The sequence below is a fragment of the Aythya marila genome (assembly GCF_965140915.1).
Source record: "Aythya marila genome assembly, chromosome: 3".
In the NCBI taxonomy this organism is placed as follows: Eukaryota; Metazoa; Chordata; class Aves; order Anseriformes; family Anatidae; genus Aythya; species Aythya marila.
Genome location: NC_139044.1, coordinates 72,412,607 through 72,434,340, shown reverse-complemented (window position 1 = coordinate 72,434,340; position 21,734 = coordinate 72,412,607). Strand labels below are relative to the sequence as shown.

General features: G+C 37.9%; 1 protein-coding gene across 1 annotated transcript in view; it reads left to right on the top strand.

Annotated features, from left to right (window-relative positions):
• LAMA4 (laminin subunit alpha 4) overlaps window positions 1-21,304 on the top strand; it is a 98,044-nt gene extending 76,740 nt beyond the window's left edge. Inside the window, exons 26-38 of the mRNA XM_082757406.1 lie at window positions 2,663-2,798; window positions 3,967-4,104; window positions 5,616-5,749; window positions 7,087-7,251; window positions 7,929-8,082; window positions 8,786-8,979; window positions 10,547-10,736; window positions 11,553-11,708; window positions 12,325-12,484; window positions 13,500-13,630; window positions 16,067-16,160; window positions 17,157-17,276; window positions 19,330-21,304. Of these exons, the coding sequence (XP_082613532.1) occupies window positions 2,663-2,798; window positions 3,967-4,104; window positions 5,616-5,749; window positions 7,087-7,251; window positions 7,929-8,082; window positions 8,786-8,979; window positions 10,547-10,736; window positions 11,553-11,708; window positions 12,325-12,484; window positions 13,500-13,630; window positions 16,067-16,160; window positions 17,157-17,276; window positions 19,330-19,475 (1,918 nt within the window). The 3' untranslated portion in view covers window positions 19,476-21,304. The remainder of the gene's footprint in view (window positions 1-2,662; window positions 2,799-3,966; window positions 4,105-5,615; window positions 5,750-7,086; window positions 7,252-7,928; window positions 8,083-8,785; window positions 8,980-10,546; window positions 10,737-11,552; window positions 11,709-12,324; window positions 12,485-13,499; window positions 13,631-16,066; window positions 16,161-17,156; window positions 17,277-19,329) is intronic.
• Window positions 21,305-21,734: the final 430 nt, after the last annotated feature.

Sequence of the window (21,734 nt, the reverse complement as noted above, 5' to 3'; positions counted from 1 at the left end):
CTAACTGAAAACTCACAACTACTGACAGAAATATAGGCTCTCTTTAAAATAACCTCTATGTATAAAAAGAGGAAGACAGCAAATGCTGCAGAATAATTTCTAGGAATTACTGGTAAATCCTGAAACCTTATTTTGTTGTCAGGAGATCCTTTTGTAGAATTGATATATAATGAGATATAATGATAATATTGTCTGTGATGTATACCACGGATTAAGCTTTTATGATAGTGACAAACCTCCTGTAAAGGAAAATGATGCTTTTTGATCCCATGCAATTACCCAAACATGCAAACAAAATGTTGGGCAAGGGAGAAATAGCCTATGCAATTTATTGGGCCTTTCAAATAGTTCTTCATAAGGGTCTGCTATAAAGGGCTACTGAGAAAACTAGTGACACCAAGGGAGGAAAGAGTGTGGTGGATTAGAAAGTAGCTGGGAAAGAGAAAATAAGACATTGTTACCATTCAATTTTCACGGTATAAAAGGTCTACACCACATGCCCAGAGGATCTCTCTTAGGATTGATATTGAACACATTAATGATCCAGAAACAAAGGCAAAAGAATGGTGAAAAATACTTTAGTTAATCAAGCCTAGAGAAAACTTAAAAAGCCCAGAAGGCCTAGAAATCTAGGCAATTGAGCAGCCCCGTGGCAAATGAAACTTGCTCACAAATGTAGGATACAGGATGAATCACATGAATTATGCCTGCAGTTTTCTGAGTGCATTGTGGTCATTATACAAAACACTGTCAAAGATACTGTCACTGGAAGATACTGTCAAAGCAAAAAAATAAATAAAAATAAAAATAAAAATAAAAATAAAAATAAAAATAAAAATAAAAATAAAAATAAAAATAAAAATAAAAATAAAAATAAAAATAAAAATTAAAATGCAACTAAGTGAGCAAGTGGTAACAGAGAAAAAATATGGACATTGTAAGAATATGATCAACATTGAAAAATGTGTACTGAAATGATTTAAGTAGAGCTACATCTTTGCCTTGTATATTGTACCCAGTTCTGGTTCTCCTGAAAAGGGTACACAGCAAAAAGCATGGTCTAAATGTGGTGACATCTTTCCATTTCCAAAAGGTGTATAAGTTGTTGCTAGAGTTATATCATCAATGAACTAAGACTTTCTGTCTATCTTTCTACTGCTAGTATCTACTATTTATATTTCTGCATCCTTTTTTTAGACAGATTTACATTTGACTGACATTGGGCTGCAGCAGTGGTGGGAAAAGTAGCTGTAGTCTTAGCGGGAAGTATAATTTTCTTTCAAAGCAGTATATTTTCCTTCACCTCAACAGCAATTTCCTCTGTCAATTGTCTTTTAAATGAATCTGGAAGTAACATTATATGTTATTTTCCTACCACTTCACTCCCTGCATAAAGCAAAGGGGCATATAAGGGGAGCTAGGAGCTCTTGGGGCTGGGAACTATAAGAACAAATTCAGAAGAAAAAGTTCTTTAGTTTTAAGCCTATCTTCTTTAGTTCCAGTTGCTCCTGGAAATTGTTGTTAATGGAGTGTTTGTAGCATCCAGCCATAGTCAATCAGAGTGGAGATAAAACTGATTGACTGATACCCTGCACTTTGAGCCAGGTCTCAGTGAGAATGACTGAAGCCTTTCTGTTGATTTAGCCTTCCCACTCATTTCACTGAGGGGCAGATGATGCCCCTACAGTGTTCTTCTTCTCACCTTATTTCAGACATGTGCATCTGCACTCTTTCACATGATGGTCCACTTTAGCCAACATAGAAAAACAAATGTTTCCAGAACTTGATTCATTTTCATGTGTCCAATGTCTACCTTACAATGAGATAAATCAAAACTCTTTATTTCACATTCATTCTTTCAGTGTATTTGTTCCTTGGTTATCTCCTGGACTGGTACCCAGTAGGTAGCATGTCATTTCCTTGCTCTGTCAAAAACCCTCTGTGATTTTAGGCAAATTTCTCCTTTGTGCCACATAAGTATTCAGTGATATGTCCCGTGCTGTGATGCTGTGATATCTTGATAAAGGTGGAGTCGAAAATGTAGAGCAGTGAGCAGGAGCAGCTGGGATGTACTGCTATGCTATGGACCTCAAATCTGACACAGAAAGGAACCTGGAAGCCCACCTGCTGCTCACATTTACAGTTATGTAAACCCATTCATCAGCAATCAGAATTTACTCTTAATTCCTTAACCTCTGTTACTAATACATGTTAAGGAACATGAATGCATTTGCTCCCCAGTGCAATAATAGAGCTTGCCAGTAATACCAAGAAAGGAAAATTAACACAGAAGTTTTCTAAAATGTCAGGTGGAGATAAAAATCCAATGATTTTCATTGTAAGTGGGTACAAACCCATTTTAAAATGTTCTTTTATTTCAGCTGATATTTTTATTTTCTTAAAGTTACTCTGTATGTGCCTTCCCTCTGAACTGTCATACATGTATTTCTCCCTGTAACATTTATTACAGCTGGTGCATCTTGACTTTTCAAAACACCCAATGTGGTTAAGTAGTTGTTTTACATAAAGACGTAGGAACTGGGCACTAGTGGTGCAAATGACTGAGGCTCTTCAAAGTTTTTTTAACACCTTTGCAACAAAAGTATATTCAGAAAGGCAAGGAATATGTAATTGCACTTTGTTTGACATTGTTTTCCAACAGCATTAGCTCACATCTGGCAGGAAGTATTGGCTTTAAAGGCTGCATGAAGGGTTTCCAGTTCCAAAAGAAGGATTTCAACTTGTTAGAAGAACCAGGAACCCTGGGAATCAGCTATGGGTGCCCAGAGGATTCACTGGTAAGCATAATATCATTTGTGAGATAAAAACAAAATTTTGGCAGTGGATACGCCCATGAGATAGACTTTTAACTCAAAAAAAAATAGAAAGGAAGTTTTCAACAAAGGAAATGACAACAAGCTCATTGACTGGTGTGTGTATGTACGCACGTGTGTGTAAGTTTGCTGGTATACTATCCAATTTTCACTATGAATTGCAGCACAAGGTATTTTGCTATTATTATCGTATGTGAGATTGCAACTTGAAGGTTGAATTTGAAACAAGTTGTGTGCTGTATTCTGGAAGGAAATATTCCCTTGTAATTCAGTTTTTATTAAAGAGACAAGGAGAATTCTTCTCAAATGTGTCCTAATACAGATATATGGAATGAAAAAGACAGCAAGATCCCCTTCAAATGAGTTGTCAGACCCCTCAAGTCAATTCAATTCTACCTCTGTGACACACAAATCAACTGCACCAACTTCAACACTGAGGAAATTGTCATTTCTTTTCTGATCCTTTCTATCATTTATCATTTGTTCATTACAGTGCAAAACTGGTAAATCTAAACAGTGTTTGTGGTCTGCATCCTATGGCCATATCTATTCAATATACCCATGAGAATCCATGAAGAGGAAAGAGCTCACCACTTGTAGAGTTCATCACTCAATCTCAGTCTCTGCAAAGGAGGAAGCCAGATGCAATTTGTTCTGCTCCAGACCCAGTTTTCCTTCCAAGCCTCAGAGGGCTATAGACACTCAACCCCCCACACCAGCATTCAGTCCAACAAGCAAATTCATACATCACATGCTGGAGAGGTGACTCAGTGCCACACGGTTCAAACAGGGCCTTAAGCCCCCTCTGCTTCTAGCCTGCATGTTCATTAACATCAGCAGACTTATCATGGGGCCAGAAATCCCAGGAAACTGAGAACAATTTGGCTTATGCTGTCTAAAATAACTACACTTTCTTAAGATTTTCATAGCCTGCAAGGGACAGCCAGTATAAATTAGGTTAAGACATGCAGGGAAAAAAAAAAAAAAAAAAAAAAAAAAAAAAAAAAAAAAAAAAGGAGTTTTTATAGAACTGAATTGCCTGCATCTTTAAATGAAAGACATAGATTCATTCTTTTAATGATTTGAATGTTGTCTGCAGTTTACATGTAAATTTGTTTTATTTAATACACAGATGTCCCGGAAAGCATACTTCAATGGAGAGAGCTTCATTGCATCAAGCCAAAAAGTGTCCCTCTTAAGTGAATTTGAAGGAGGCTTTAATTTCCGCACACTGCAGCCCAATGGGCTGCTGTTCTACTATTCTGAAGGAGTGAGTATATTTTTCTTTACAGTTTGTTTTATTTTAGCTTTGGATTGTTTCTCAGGAGAATACTAAGGGCATAAAAGAATTTCTCACTTCATCTTTTAATAAAAGAGAAAGCAGTCCACAATACAGAAGCATTCATTGATGGCCTCATTTTCACAGTTCATGTTTGATCTACAGATGAACCCAGCAATGCCTAGACATTATTTTGATGTTGTGAAGAGCATGTGATCATATGCCTAGAATTGAAGTCCTGAGGGTAGAAATACACAGTGGATCTCACTGTACTCAGCAGCACTGCAATCCCTATTTGGACCTGTAGATGCTACCAAAGTACAAACAATACTGAGGGCCTGACATTTTCCTCCCAGAGGCAATATCCAACAAGCAAAGGCAGAAAGTTTGTTTGGATTAGTGGGACGTTATTCTGAGCATTGCAGAGTTTACAGAAATTAGTTGGGAAATTGTCTGTATTCCCCAATGGTACTTAGACCTCCATGTGTGACCAGGAAAAGCAGCAATTGAGAATGACTCCTTGCAGTTATGGAAAGCCAAGCTGCTCCAAATGCCCCCTCAGAGGTGTGCCATGGGCAGAAATAGGGACTTGCACTCCAATGTTGAGTGAGACAAAGTGATTCTAGGATTCTGCCGTCTCAAACTTAAACCAGCAGCACCCATGAGCTCAAATGCCAGAACATTTGCAACCACCCCAAATGTCTGCTCTGACATATTTGCAGAAGATCACGAGCAATGCAGCAGGGAAGGCTGTATGACACCTATAACCACTCCTGAACTTTTCCATTTTACAGTGTGGAGTATTGCCTTAAATTGAAATCAGTAACCATGTCAGCTATCCATGCTGCTTGCATAAATGAGACCCCACACACCACTTCTGGTTTTAACTCAGAATCGCTAATCCTATGAGATGCCAAGTGCCCTATTTAACAAATAGAGGTGCAGCAATTTAGCACTTGACGGAATTAGACAGCGTGATTCCTCTGAGTGCACAGTGCCCGTGCTTGCACTAATGGAACAGATAATATTCCTGCTACATGGCGCTGTGATCCCGTATGCCTGACCCAGATAGAGGATCATATCTCTAAGATAATTTTGAGTGACTGAACAGCTCTGATCAGAGGGAATTAGGAAAAGAAAAAAAAATGTGTTGTTTTTATGACAGTGGTAATCTTGCAGTACAGCTGGGGTACCATAGCTGGGGTACCAGAAGCACAAATGAAATGTAAACATCATACATCTATGCTAGAGGTAAGGAGTTCATGTGACAGAAACATGAGACATAATCAGTAGCAGAATTCTCAGAATTCGATCTTAAAAAACAGCAAGAATATCACATCTCCTGTTTTGCTTCTCAATTTATCTTCCTGGAAAAAACAAAACAAAACAAAACAAAACAAAACTCTTTGGTTGTAGAAAACAAATACAACAGGAAAATAAACAGAACTGTTAACTTTCCTGTGTTACACTTGCTTATGAAGATGATTTTGTCTGTATTTCAGTCAGACGTGTTATCCATCTCTATGGACAGAGGTGCTGTTGTTTTAAATGCAAGTGGAATCAAAATCCAATCACCAGACAGAAATTACAACGATGGAAAAACCCACTTCATCATTACTTCCATCACACCAGAAAGGTAAAACTGTCCAGCAACTTTTATTCCCTACCTTCAGAATAAAATATTTCTTGTAAAGAGCATATTAGCATTCAATATTTGCTCTCAAAGTGATTTTAGGAGTTTTTTGTTTTTTTTTTTTTCCATTGATATGTTAAACTAATTAATTCAGTTTAAAAGAAAATAAATCAAAGCCAAAATCTCGGATTGAAATTTGGCCTGTGTTGCCTGAGCATGAGATGTTGGGAAATGTTATTAAAACTAAAAGAAAAGAATAGTGTTTCTAAAAGCTTAGTTCTTTTTTTTTTTTTTTTTTTTTTTTTTTGTCCTTAGGTATGAAAGCAGTTTAATATAATTAAAAGGTAGCATGAAGTTCTTTCTTCATTGGGATTGACTCTTCTGATTTGCTAATGTAATCCCAAAGTGACCCTGAAGTAATTGAGGCATCTTCAGAAAAAACATTCATTTGGGATATACAGAGTGGAACATGTTTAAAATATTTTTAATACTGACAAACATAAATGTAAGATTAAATATGGCAGTGGGAAATAAATCTATATCTGCTTCTCAGAAAACTTGAAAGCGTTGTTTTGTTGGTATGTATTTTACTGTTGTTTCCCGTGTTTAGAATTTTCTTAGAAGGTAAATACTTGAACAATCTTTCTTCAAGAACCTTGCCTGATACAACCAGGTCATTCTCAGTTTTCTAACTGAAATGGAGGTTTGTAAACATGGTTTGAAAAGCTCCAAGTGCATAAAGGTGTCCTGGAAAAGTGCTGAAGGCTGTCACACTTCCCTGAAAGTTTTGAATTCCAAACTCACCAAACAAAATCCCTGTTTGATGCTTTAGCTATATTCAGTTTCTTATTAAAGCTGTAGAATCCTTCCTGCCATCTGCAGCAATTAATGTGCTTGTTGCGAAATTATATTAGGTAAAGGACATTGTATAAGCCCAAACATCCATATACTGTGGTGAAAGAGAAGGAAAAAGGGATAGGGACATGAAAAAGAAGGAATAGCATGAGCTTAGATCCTATATTACACAAACAGTAGCTCCATCCATTTATTAGCAATTCCTTGGTTTATTTATCTTCACTGAGTGGACCGTATTTTTTTGGACTTTATGATTAATCTCAGGATATTATGACATCTGTGGGCCTCTGGACTGTAAGATGCCAGTGGGCTAATTTTACTGCTGCTTGTGGCACAGATGTGAGAAGGTCTCATGACTTTGGGCACTATCATTCAGTGATTTAACACATTGAACTGAATATTTTAGGTGCATGTAATATGCTGTCTAACCACCATCATGGACTTTTCCAAAACCAGCCTACAAAATGGATGCTTTGTCTTTGCAGATACGAGCTGAGTGTTGATGACAAGAAACAAAGCAAGAAGAATCCAGCAAAGGACAGAGCAGGGAAAAGCCCTGACAGCATTAAGAAGTTCTATTTTGGTGGCTCACCCCTCAAAACACAGCAAGCCAACTTCACTGGCTGCATAAGCAATGCATACTTCACTAGGTGCGTAGCATCCTCCTAAACTCATTACTAGGCAATCGTTGCCTGACAGCTCGGGTAATAGCTCAAGAGAGCTGATTGATTTTCACAATAAAAATCCCTCTCTCATTTTGTGAGGCTAGACAGTATGTGTGAATAAGCTTCTCGCCTTATTTTCTATGGAATCTGTTGGTGCAGACCTGCTAGGTTGAGATATTTTTAAAGTGGGAAGAACTTGATGCAAATCAGCTTTCATGCTAATGGTGTTGGTGCAATGCAGAATTTTAATAGCTGTAATTTACACTTATATTATGTAGCTGCATCTCTGCCTTTGAAACAAAATGATACTAAGGCATCTCACAGACATTGCTGAAGTCAGGAGTTTGGTCAAGTGAAAATGGTCCAAATTTGTTGCTCTTAATCACTTTATGAAATATTCTTATACAGATTTTAAAGCAAAGTTGGTGTTGGAGATTCAGACTCTCTGTTTATGAGAGCATGGGTACAACAGACAAAGGTAGTATAGGCTGCCTATAATACTCAAACGTTTACTGATTAATCTGTAGTTTTTAATCCACAATCCAAGAATGAAAAAGCCCAACAAAATATCATTTAAAATTCAAATGTAAATACTGTGATCTTTGTAAGAATTCCAACACTTGGAAAAATGTTGTTTTTGTCATCCCCTCTTTTAAACACAGATTGGATCAGGAGGTTGAAGTGGAAGATTTCCAACGGTACTCGGAGAAAGTTCAGACTTCTTTTTACGGATGCCCTGTTGAATCCCCTCCTGTTGCTCTTCTCCATAAGAAAGGAAAGAACTCATCAAAAGCCAAAGGAAACCGTAATAAAAAGGTTTGCTACAAACTGTGTCAGTTCCACTTTAGAATTTTCCACAGTTGATACATACTCCATCGTGACTGTAAATCCTCCAAGTTATGGATACCAAAAATGTAACACTTGGACATAGAAAAGGAAAGGATTCCATTCCTTTATACATTATATCACTACAAATGACTGCCCTGACCCAGCGTATCTGGCCTACGCTTGCATCACTCCTTCTTGGTAGAACTGTAAAACAGAATTTCTGTCATCTTTTATGAAGTCCTGCAGAAAAAGCCCATCTTGATTGCTAGCTTCTGTTTTCAGGTGCTTCCACGTGGCTCTCTCTCCTGGGTGCAGCTAACATACGCCAACATAAATGGAAAAAAAAAAAACCTCTTCCAGCATGCAGAACTTTTGGTCCAAGTGTGTTTTTTTATGTCTGTGCTATAGCTTATATCATCAAAAACAGAGAGGAAGAGTTGAACAGGAAAAGTGCAAAAGTATTGGATTATAATTATATACAAGTATTCTGATTATCCCTTCTCCTTCCCTACATGGGCATCTATAGTAGATCTCTGTAAGGAAAATCTGACTTGGAACTATTCCTAGTACTTTTGTAAGGAAAAAGCATATTGTTGACTTGTATATAAATAATACTCATTTATTTATTTGTTTGTTTGTTATATGTCCAATCTTAGTTAAATATCTGATTAATGGTTCTCTTTCTGTGAAGGTGGGGAGAGATAAAGACAAGATCTCACAACCTTCAACTGGCCTCAAAAAAATGTATCAAGAAGTGAATATGCAAAAAGACCCTCAGTGCCAATTGCCAATGAACCCCAAAGCAACTGAAAATGCTTATCAGTTTGGAGGAACAGCAAACAGCCGGCAAGAATTTGATCACATACCAAAGGATTTAAGTGAAAGGTAAAAGGACTTCAGAAATAAACATAATACATACTGGGAAGGCAAAAGATGTATATGAAAGGAAAAAAAAAAAAAAAAAGACATATTTCTGTTGGCCTTTATTGTTATATCTTAGGCAAATTTTTCAATAGAGTACATTGTTAGGATACATTAATAGGCATTTCAGCTGAGAAAAAGTAATAAATACAATGTGTTTCCAGTTACATTCCTTTTTTGGGGCCTTCATCTGTATTGTATATTTAAAAATAAATGTGTCTCCTTGCCTATTTATATGAAGACTTTGAGAATGTAATCTCTAAACAAGCAGTGTATCATCAGTCTCTTCATGCCAGAAGTAATGTCATTAGAGCAGAGCTGGAAAACATGATAGTTCACCAAGAAATTAAATATAGTTATGTGTTGAGTGGACATTGGCAGCTGTTTAATGTTTAGGAGTCTATGGAGTGCAGTAGGACATAAAGCTATGAAAACCATGTCCAATTCAAGCCATTACGGAAATACAAGTAATTAATATCAAGTCGAGATATTGTGGACATTTATTTCTCAGGCTCCCAAAGAATACACCATATGGTGTGTTATGACCAGCAAAGGATTTTGGTTTAATACTTTCCATGAAAGACTATAAATTCAACAACACAGCACTTCCTGGAAGCATACCAGACCACTAATGCAGAAAAGAAGAGTGCTATTGCCTGACTTAAGTAACAAAAGCATTAGGTTTGTTTTAATTCAACAGTGTTTTGCTTAGGTAGTCCTGATGGTGCCCATATGAGATGGAAGAACAAAAACCCAAACTCTAATGTGTCCTTTCATCTTTACAAGACATATTTGTTTTACAACTGTTATTACAGAATTTTCATTGTTATGCACATAAAAAAAAAAAAAAAAAAAAAAAAAAAAAAAAAAGACTTGTGATGTTTTAAAACAACTGATACTGGCAAGGGCCTAAGTGTGTGTGGAATGTACACACACATGCAATGGCAAATATAACAAGCCCTTCTGAAAATATCAGGAATGGGAGCTAAGCTAGTCACCTGTTATGAGAAGCAGGACTAATCAGTTCTGTCTCTATGCTACACTAATGCAGTTTTGCCTTTTTTAGACCCAAAGTAATAATACCAATCACTCAAGAAATCTTCACTGCTTACCATGTTGAACAGAGCAGGTATAACTTTCCATGCTGTAGTGGACTTAATGAGGACCTATTGGGATGCAGAAGCTTAGCAGCAAGTCTGGAATAACAGAAAAGATTTGTGAACAGTACCATCACAAGAGAATTTATCTCTGTTCAACAGGAATGGAAATATATAGACTATCATTTATTCATGGTCTATTCTGATTTTATTCACTTGAGAGATTTTGATTTTTGAAAACAAGTTTGGAAGGCAGCTTATTCTCCAACTTTGAGTTCTACTCCAAAACTAATGGGAAGTTTCTCAGAAACACCACTTCCATAAAGGAGATATATATTCCTTAGGATGAGAAAAAAATCTCAGGCTTCCTCTGCTGAAGTTTGATTTCAGTTACTTATATCTGTTTTAATACTGATACTGTTTTTGTTTGCCAGAGCTCAGTTCTCTATCAGTCTGAAAACTCTCTCATCTCATGGAATGATTTTCTACGTCTCAGACCAAAAAGAGACCAATTTCATGGCCCTTTTTGTCGCCCATGGCCGACTCATTTTTATGTTTAATGCTGGTCATCAGAAGATAAGGATTAAGAGCCAAGAGAAATACAACGATGGCCTTTGGCACAATGTAAGTAAAAAATATATATATACGTTATAATGCTACAATAAAAACACTGATGATCTGACAGATCAGTGAATTTCCATTCATGTTTTCACAACCACACCTATATGTTGAAAAGTTTCTGCCAAAACTTTCATGCAGTATTTTAATAAGTCGTTAACTATGGACAGGGAAGTGAATCAGTTATAAAAATCCAGCAACTCCCAACACTGAATAGAAATGACAGAAGCAAGTAGAATAGCGAAACAAGCAAACAAATGAACAAAAAAGTTAGCTAGGAAAGGAAGGATTGATTGTTCAAAAAAATTCTTGGAAGTGCCTAAGCAAGGAGTATAGCTCTCTTAGGCTCCCTCTGTAGTCCGTGAAAAGAAATAGCAGTATAAGGGCAAGGTGAATTTCCCTCTGTACATACCCATTTCTCAGAAGTCTACAGTTACTAAGCTCCTAAATTGGGCACTTAAGTGTTTAAAGCAGGTTGCATGAATCCAAGCCATAAAACTGGAGAAGTCCATGAAAATACTGTGATAGCACTGTAGCAACCAATCATATATGCAAATATAAGATGAGCAGATCTCAGTAGACCTTGTGACACCTGGGATATTTCTGCCTTGTACCCTAAAACGGTAAGAATGCAGTTCTACTATTTACCTTTACATAAATGTGGAGAGAGTTGTCCAGCAAAAAAGTATTGGCAGTCAGTAAAATAGGCTTGTAGATGATGACTCGCAAGCTTTTCTTCTCAAACTTCTTACCTTCCACTGAAGAGAAGTGTTCCCTCAACTGATGAAAGTAATCTTCCAAATACTTTTTCTCTGTTTCTAGGTAATATTTATTAGAGGAAAAAATATTGGCCGCTTGATCATTGATGGTCTCCGAGTACTGGAAGAACCTTTCAGTGGTAACATGAATACCTGGCAAGTGACTGAACCACTCTATATTGGGGGTGTGGCTCCAGGAAAAGCTGTGAAGAACATCCAGGTAAATCTGATATACATTACATCATCCTATACCTCTGTGTACAGCTAATGCAAAAGTTGCCTGTAGGGATTAGTTCAAAGAAAAGCATGTTATGATCCCAATTCTCAGCATGCTGAGGAGCACACAGCTCCGTTTGAGTGGATAGCAAAGCTCCCGCAGGGCTGAGCTGGTGGTAATGGGGCTAGATATCAGTAAATTTGCAGCAGTAGCTGGAAAGCCAGTGGTCCCTGAGGAAGAAAGAAATCTTAGCAACATCCAAGTTTAGGTGAGTCAGCTGAAGTTAGATGAGATCAATTTCACCCTAAGGTCTGAGATACATGAGTTTCAGAGAGGCTTAGTGTTGGCTCAGTATCTCTGTTTTGAGACAGTACCAAGGAATCAGGAATCTGCTCTACGTCCATGATATTGATGTATATAGAAAGGAGTGTTAAAGCAAATTCAAACACAACCAAGACCCCTTCGAGGTAATCTTTGGTGATATGTGCCTAACAAGATAGCTACACTACTTAGGAAAAGTAGGCCTCTGCCTTGCCTCGGGGTTGTGTGGTATGTATAAAACTGTCTTGCTCTAGTTGCACTTTGGTTCTACTAATCATGCTTTTTCCCCCACATTCAGATTAACTCAGTCTACAGTTTTAGTGGCTGTCTCAGCAATTTGCAGCTCAATGGAAGATCAATTACATCGGCTTCGCAGACCTTTAGTGTAACGCCTTGCTTTGAAGGCCCATCAGAAGTGGGAACATACTTTTCATCAGAAGGAGGATATGTTGTCCTTGGTAATACACTTCCAAAATGTATTTAATAAGACTGCCATTTTCACTGTACTTCAAAATGGTATATTTCACTAAAGGATGTGGTAATTTCCAAGGCTGGGAGCTGTAAGGATTATTAGATACAGACCATTATTGTGGTAAGCAGCTGATGTTGAAAGATAAGAATGTCTCCATGAAACTTAACAAGTTGCTAGATAAGTATATCTATATGTGTATGTACACATATTTAAAATAACTAGAATAATTGCAGCAGAGAACAGTTTATAATACAGTAAAAATTATAGACATACAAGACAATCCAGCTAAAACCAAGTACACTAGCAAGAGGTCATCTCTTAGTTTGTAATTAATAAAATAATATGTCATTCAAAAATCCTGAGGAAAAGCCTTCTGTACATCCTGACAATGAACAGCATGATAGACACATCTTTTCTGTCATGGAGGCCTGCTGTGTTCCAGGAATTGTTTTAAGAGGACGTTCTTTTGGTCACATAGGCTCAGATCTGAACAGAGAAGGAAACTGCACAACCCTATTTATATTTGGCAATGCCCAGAAGAGCCACACAGTGTTTCTAATTTGCTCCCTGGCCTGCCAGCAGATTGAAAAAGGGACTTTCTGCTATTGAATCATCAAAGCTCAAGTGAACTCCCACTCACTGCATAAAGACTGCTGAAAGTCTAGCAAATTGCACAATAAGAAACTGCCAAAAAATCTAAATGGAACCTATTTTCTGATGTTGCTATTTTTTTTAACTGAATACCTATTTTTTTTAATGAGAAACATACAGAAACCTTTATTATTACTTCAAGCAAATGTAATCAAAACAAAAGTTGAAGTGGGTCATTGATGGAACACCATGACATCTCTTCAATTATGTGTACTGGCACATGTTCTAATACTTTTGTGGACAAGGCAAATAGGTTCCACCCTGGGACTTTGAATTTCCATGTTGACTTTGAGTAGATGTCCGGTTTCACCATTAACTCAGTACTTAATGTTATTCTTCTTCCCTCACAGATGAATCCTTCAGTCTAGGCCTGAAATTTGAAGTTGTTTTTGAAATACGTCCCCGAAGCAGCTCAGGAATTCTACTGCATGGCCACAGCGTGAATGGGGAGTACTTGAATATGCACATGAGAAATGGACAGGTATAACTAAGATCACATTTCTTCCACTGCTCTGACGGTTTCTTCTGCTATGCGTTTGGGGTCTGTTATATAAAGCTTTTGTCTTACAAATTTGCCATTACTCAATTCTTATTCCTCTGCTAGATATGTTAACTGCTTAGATTAGGCAACCCAGATACTTCTTTTAACATACAAAAACATAACACCAAAGACAAAATCGGATCACTTTACTGATATCAACAATTAATATTTAATGAGCAGAGCACTGGTGCTTTGGTACTGTTCTTTCATCCATTCATTAAAAATGTATAACAAGTAAGGTGATTTGATTTCACTTGATTGATTTTTATTTCTTGTATGCTAAGAGTCTGAGTTGTGCTCACTCTCTTCTTGCTTTAATAGTTGTGTATGATGGGGAGTGTGGAGGAAAAGGCAAAGTTCTGATTGTCTGTCTACCCAGCCTCTAGACCCCTGGATTTTTCTAAGGCTGTTAATTGAAAGAGAGAAGTTTGAAATTAATTTATCAGATAGTTGTTGCTGTTGCTTTTTTTTTATGTTCATCACTAGACTCTGGATCCCTCCATACTAGGCATTCTAAACATGCAGCAATAAGCTGCAGTCTAAATAGACAAAACAAGCAGAGGCTTAGAACAGAAAAAAAAAAAAAAATATATATATATATATATATATGTATATATTTTTTCCTTTTTTGTAAAAAAGAATCTCAGAGACTAGGCAGTGTGAATATTCTGTGGCCACTGCAATGCACTACCCAATACCAAATAGAAATGCAACACCTGAGGAAACATGTTGCCACTTCTCTTACAAGAACAGAACTTTACAATGGAGAACCAGAGCGGACAGTTCAACACGGTCATTCAACCCATCCTAATGCAGGTGTCTAGCATAGGTGGGATGAGCTATCTTTCAGAGAATCTGTTTTTCTATAGTGAAGACAATAGGTGCTTCAGTAAGGCACCAAACTTTTGGCAGCCCATTCTTACAGATGTAGCTACTCATTGGTAAATTAACAAAGAAATTAACATAGCACATTTCATTGCTATGTATCGTGCCACTCTTAAAGGTTGCACCTCTGTACAAGTGCACCAGCCTAGTACTTCTGTAAAGATCTGAAGGAATACTGGCATGTCCAGAAGGTTGTCTGTTTTTCTAGCTGTTGGTCTTACAAAAGCTATCACCTCACTTTTTACTTCAGACCTCACTTCCTGCATAATGCATATGCAAAACCAAAATCCATTATGGAAAAGCAGTTCTTCCCTGCCTGTCACTGCAACAGGTATGACAGGTATGCTAGTTACCCTCTTAGTAAGCATCTGTGTTTTTACCATCATCTATCTGCTCTCCTTGAATTCATTACCAAAGACCTGTTTTGTGAAAACATTTCTGCTGGAGAAACAAGAATGATCAGTATGTTTAGTCCATTTTTCAAATGCCTGTATCTCTCCCTGTCAGTATAGCTTGTCTAAGTGATTTATTAAGGAGTCACTTTCTCTAAAAAATCTTCATTTGCTTTAATCACTTCTATGTATTTTGTCCAAGGGTGGATGAAAGAGAAGATGAGGGTCATTGCATTTCTGTTTGCTGGTGCCCTTGTGAAGGAAAAGAAAAACAAAGAAGAAAAAAAAGTTTTAAAATTTTCTTGGTTACAACTACACTGAAACAGAGATCCTCTAAAATTAAATATACATTGGTTTCTTACAACATTTTTAGCCAACAATCTGTCAGTATTGTCAGGGACAACTTAGACATTTGCCAAGCCTGAGACGCTTGTGTTTGGAGTTCTCTGGCAATCACCACTGGCAATCTTGTGCCCTGCAGCAGGGACATGGCGCTGCCCTGCCATTGCTGTGGTGTTAGCATGCAGGAAGATATTCATCCACGTGATTAATGCAGAGGTGAAAAATTCAGAATTAGGTTCAGTTTCTAGCTCTGCCAAAGGCTTCCTGGTAAGCATGAAGAAATAGCTTAGAGGTTGTTCTTAGATATTTCTTTCTATTCCTTTCTCACATCTTGACTGCTTATTTATACTCAGTTTTTTCATGAATGTTTTCCTTATTAAGTGGCTATAAAAATGCCAAAACATCATCTGATGCCTCTGAACACTAATTTAACACCCAGAAAATTATAGAGGAGAAGTACTAGAAAATTTGAGTGAAATTAGTTGTTAGTTTTGAATCTTTTTTTTTTTTTTTGAACTCTTCTCTGAGTTCAAATAAGAAATGTTTCAGAACTGTTAAATCCTAAAACTAAAAATCAAAATCTGTGAATTAGATGTGCTATTCTAAGAAATTTCATGAACTGTTATTCTATTACTGGTTTTGAGTGGGGAATACCGCATGATTACAACAGAAGGAAAAAAAAATAAAAAAGAAAAACAGAGAGAGAGAGAGAAAACAGAAGGGGTTTTACAGTGACTGTTACATTGTTTTCCCCCAGGTTACTGTGAAACTGAATAATGGAATCAGGGATTTTTCAACTTCAGTGACACTGAAACAGAGTCTCTGTGATGGCAGGTGGCACCGAATTGCAGGTCAGTAAAATTTGATCATCCCCTTCAGAAATGTAACAAAGCCCAATTCTCCCTCCCCAGCTATCCATCTCCGTGGACCAGTGCACTGGAAATGGAGTCATATTTTCACTTCTTCTCTTTCACCTGTCAAGATGCAAGTTCATGTGAAAGTGGCAGTCCTTTTCCTTGATCAGACATAGAAACTGTAGAGCTTCATGGGAGGACAAGCACAAAGTTCCCGCTGAATACCAAAAAGATGGATGCTTATTGTTCAGGAAACACAAAGCAGCCTAGCTGAAACACTGGCAACCTTTTCCAAGTTCTATACCAGATGATATTCTTCTTTTGCCAAATTTTCCAATTAGAGGTTAAATATACTGATATTTAATCCAATACTGAGCACAGGTCAAACTGGGGACCTGGGGACCCCAACCTAACACAGAAAGAGATCTACAGTCAATTTTTTTTTCCCTGTGGCAGACAGCCATCCTTCATTCCCAGGTTTGAAAGTCAAAAAGTACATCTAAACCTCAGGTACTCTGGATTCCTCTACCTTCCTCTCTGGGATGGTCGTTTGGGATGCCTCCCATCGTCACATCCAGAAGAGATCTGAGTGTGTGCTCTTTCGCCATGCATTCTGGTTTCCTTCTGAAGGAAGCCAAGGCACAGAAGCAAGGAAGAATCCTCAGAGCATGCCAGTAGGTCCTCTATTGGGAATGGCTACCAGTTTTACTCAGCAGCCCACCATTGCGTGCTCATACCTTGCAGCCTAGACACAGCCACCAGCAATCAAGAATCTCACTCAGAAGCACCCTTTTCCTGTGCTCTATCTTGCATTGGCCCTGCTCTGTACCAGAATCTGCTCAGGCGCTGGTGCTGGCACTGATAATGGTTCACACCTAGTCTAGTAAATACTAAATCAAACCACTTAGCTCAAACAGATACTCCTTTCTTTCATAAAATCTTCAAATGCTGTTTTTTTACCATCTTTTTCATCTCTGTTCCTTCTCCTTTCAGTTATTAGAGATGCCAATGTGGTGCAGCTGGATGTAGATTCTGAAGTCAACCATGTAGTAGGGCCACTAAACCCAAAGGCAATTGACCACAGGGAGCCAGTGTTTATTGGTGGTGTACCAGGTAAGTATTTGGCAGTTTTGTTCTCAAATTTCAACACGGTTTCCACAGGAAGCATAAAAGCTGAAGAGGGACTCTGTCAGGGAGTATAGTGATAGGACAAGGGGTAATGGTTTTAAACTAAAAGACGGTCAGTTTAGATTAAACGTTGGGAAGAAATTCTTTACTCAGAGGATGGTTAGGCACTGGCACAGGTTGCCCAGAGAAGCTGAGAATGCCCCATCCCTGGAGGTATTCAAGGACAGGTTGTGTGGCCCTGGGCAACCTGGTCTAGCACGAAGTTCCCTGCCCATGGCAGAGGGTTGGAATTAGGTGGTCTTTAAGGTCCCTTCCAACCCAAAGCATACTATGACTCTATGATTCTATGATTCTATGATTCTATGATTCTAAGCTTAGTTTTAATTAAAAAAAAAAAAAAAAAAAAAAAAAAGAATAACCTGGTAAAATTCAAAGGCTCAAGAGCTGATTAGAAATGTTCTGCCTCACATTCTGGAAGAAAAATGTCCTGCTTGAAATCATTGAAATTAAAACGTTCATAGTTGCTAGAGAGTTGGGTATGGGCTCAGTTCTCTAGTCTGCTAGCTAGAAAAAATCACTGTTTTCCACTTTCCTTTCCAGTAAGGGCTTACTGCTTCAAATAAGTTATTTATTTAGTTAGTTGTTTATTCATTTACGGGATTGGAAACTCACTGTAAATGGAATCACAAGGATTTGTTGCTGGTAGGCTGCTTTCCTCTTCTGCAAGGAATGGCGTCTTTGAACACAATACCAAACATGAGGATCTTTTTTTTGACTTGTGATTCCTATTGCACAGATGTCTGCTAATGTGAATTTGTGACTCACAGACCATCTGTGTAGCGTGGGCCAAGATTACTACATTTACTTCCCTTATTCAACAGACAGAGCTACTCTGTTGGGGTTCATATGCAAACTGTAATCAACACTACGTGATTCAATTTTTAAGTCATCTCCTGTACATTTCTCATTGAAAGCTTGCAGCATTATTTCTGTGTGCCTTGCATGTCAATCACGAGCAGCTCTAACTATACAATTTATTATATTGCTTATCTTGGATTAGTGGCTTGAGTGCATGATGTTCTCATCCAACCAACACTACCAGGAGAAAAAATGAGCCCAAAGGGAATCATAAAATCTATGCACACATGCCTGTTCACTCTTTAAATCCAAATTGGAGTTTTATTAGGATAGAATTCTTCCCAGAGAGGTAATATAAAGTGGTAATTGCAAATGCTGTTCTGCGTCATAACAGAGCTTTCTATTTCTACATTAATTATAGAATACTAAAGCAATGCCATACATTGGCTCTCTATATATTATTATCACCCTGGCACAAAAGAATCTTATAATGAACTTCACAACAACAAACAAAATACAACACTATTGCCAGTTAAATACAGGAAACTAAATGCAACCTAACAAATCACAGACAATGATTCATGTAATGTTAATAGAAAATGCAATCATGCAGCCTGGAATTCATCTACTCTGTTACTTAAAATGCAGTTACCCAAAAATGCAAGATTGAACCTCTGTTGACTATGTACTATTAAGAGTTTTACCTACATGTAGATAACTCCCCATATTTACTCTAGTGGCCTCTGGACTAGACATTAGTGGACTGGTCCAGACATTAAATGACCCTTGGCAAAGATGCAGTTAGTAGCAAACAAAAAGGAAAGAATTCATGGAAGATTCTTGTCACACACATAGACTAGATTGCAGACACCAACCTTCCTTTCATCGATGCAAGCTATTCAGTGGAACAAAAATATTTTTAGTGTATTCTGACTCTTCCAAAAGCTGGTTACTCCAGTAGCTAAACTTTTCTATAAAGCTAAACCTTTCTATAGGATTCAGGCTTTGGTTTTCTGTGTGACCTCGTCACAAGTAGGATCTATTACAGCATGGGCTTTAGAATTGAACACTGAACTGCAATTGAGGAGACTCAGTTTCCAGTACAGATTATGCCACCAAACTGATTATTTTGGTCTTTCTAAACTCTAACTTCTTTTTCCTTAAAATCTGTTTCTTCCAGAGTCTCTGCTAACATCCAGCCTGACGACACGCAACTCCTTTATTGGCTGTATTCGTAATTTCATGATTGATGAAAAACCAGTGAGTTTTAGTAAAGCAGCTTTGGTTAGTGGTGCTGTAAGCATCAATTCATGTCCAGCAGCCTGATAGTGCACTGCATCAATCCTGTAAAGTTTCTGTGGTCCTGTAAAGACCACAAGAAGGAAAAATAGAGCAAAAGTGTTCTACCCATCACCAATGTTGAGAAGAAAAAAAGAAAAAAGAAAATATCAAGGATCCATCTACAGAAAGGATTAAGTTTAAGGGTCACTTCTAATGTTTATGTGCAAACAAAAATCACTGAAGAATAAAGAGCTATGGCTTCTGCAGTTCTCTTATTATACCACAAGAGTGAGCTTTACCATTTCTTTTAGTGTGTGTGGCCAATCTGTCACATGAAAATGTGGAATCATAAAAGAAGTTTAAAATATATTAAATATGTTACTTCCAAGATAGATCCTGTATGTGATTTCATATTTTAGGTCACCATTTGTGTCCCAGGAAAAGATCTGCTACTGTACATTAAAAAATAAAGCTCACACTGCAAATAACCATGGTCAAAGATTTAAAACAACAACAACAACAAAAAATCAACTCATTTATATATTCCTCAATTAAACTGAGTGGCAGAGAGAATACCATGTCAGTCTTAACCAGTATCTTCCCCAGTCTCAGTAGGCAAAGGTTTAACAGACAGAAGTGGTCTTGGCTCATTCTAGATGAAAAACGGCAAGCTCTGGACAGACTGGCACAGGGACTCCCTGGCAGATGGGATGCCATCATTGCCTCTCCACTCATCTACACAGCCCAGTGTTGTGGCTCAATAGCCACAAGAGAATGGACAAGAGAAGAGAGCATGGCTCCAGGAGGAGACAGGAAAGCATGCCTTTCCTTCCACCAACCTTGTCAGCTCTGCTTATGGCTTCAGCCCCATACCTGCTCTGCCTTCTGGACACACCTCCCATTCTTGTCGCTGCAACTCTAAGCCCCCAGGACTAATGGCCCCTTATTTCTGGGAGTGGTGCCCAGCCCTCTCCTTTCATCACTCCACAGCCCACTGTTTAGAAGTTTAGAAGCAAGCAGCGTGAGTATCCCTTATTACCAAGCACATCAGGGGGTCCCCAAACCCAGCTGCCTTCAAATGTTGTATTTTTCTCAGATATCAAAAGTAATATGCCTGCTCAACTCTTTCCTTTTTCCAGCCACTACTAAGACTGTGAGTAGAAAACTTTTAGGCCTTCTGGACTGGGATTTTTTTATTATTGATGCCAGGGTGATATCCTCAGGTCAGTGAGCTGGACTCCCAGTGGGTTCTGGAGACTGCATGGTGTCAGGGCTGTGTAGCTGGGACAAAGACTAAAAAGGGGAGCAGAAGTCTCTCTTGGTTCTGATGCAGCGATTTGTTAGATTGGCCTAATCTTTTGATGCCACAACTTCAGCTAAGCTTCCTCTGGCCCTGGGCTCCTGAACCCCATTGCTGGAGAGAAAAGAACAGCAGATTCACAGCTTAGATAGGTTCGTTACAAGGATTACCAAAATTCCTTTCAAGGCTGTCTGCAGCTGCTAAGCAGAGATAGCTAAGAATAGCATATGCTTGTGCCCTCTAAGAGCATCACAGTTTAGCAAATGCTGGTATTAAGTGGAGCATTATATGTTAACTGGCACACATATACTCACAATATTTTTCCATCTTACATTTACTTCAGACTAAAGCACGTTTTCTCATATCCACATCCAAGCTCTGTCTGGTAAAAACAGTATTTTTCTTAGACATATTTGCTGCAATAAGAGTTGGGTTTGTTCAGTGGTTTTATATATAGAAATGACTTTTCTGATTAATCAGTCCTTTGCATACTATATATATATATGCAAAACAACAAAAAAAAATACAGTAAAATAGTACGTGAATAAAATGCACATTAAAATTTATAAATTGCTACCATTCCGTTTACTTCTCTTTAATACACCCCCAGCTAATCAAACACAGCAACAGTGGAGGACATCTTCCTCAAGTGTCCTGTCTAGGCCTCAGAGATGCAGGTTTTCCCTCTGCAGAATAGGGTTTCCGAAAAAATAAAAAATAAAATTTAAAAAAAAAAAAAAGCCTACAAACTGGACAATTCTTGTAGTCAGAGGAGAATAGAGAATAACTTGAGTTCCTCTGCTCCCAACACTCTCATGAACCTTGAAATTACCATTCCACATGCACCCAAAAACTCTGTCTGATGCATTACATCACACATACCTGCAATCATTTCAAAGCTCCTGGTGTTTAGGAAAAGGTAACTGCCTAAGCAGAAATCTTAACAGAATTAAATTCACCTTTCTGTCTTAAAACTCATAGCTATAGGGCAGAAAACACTTCAT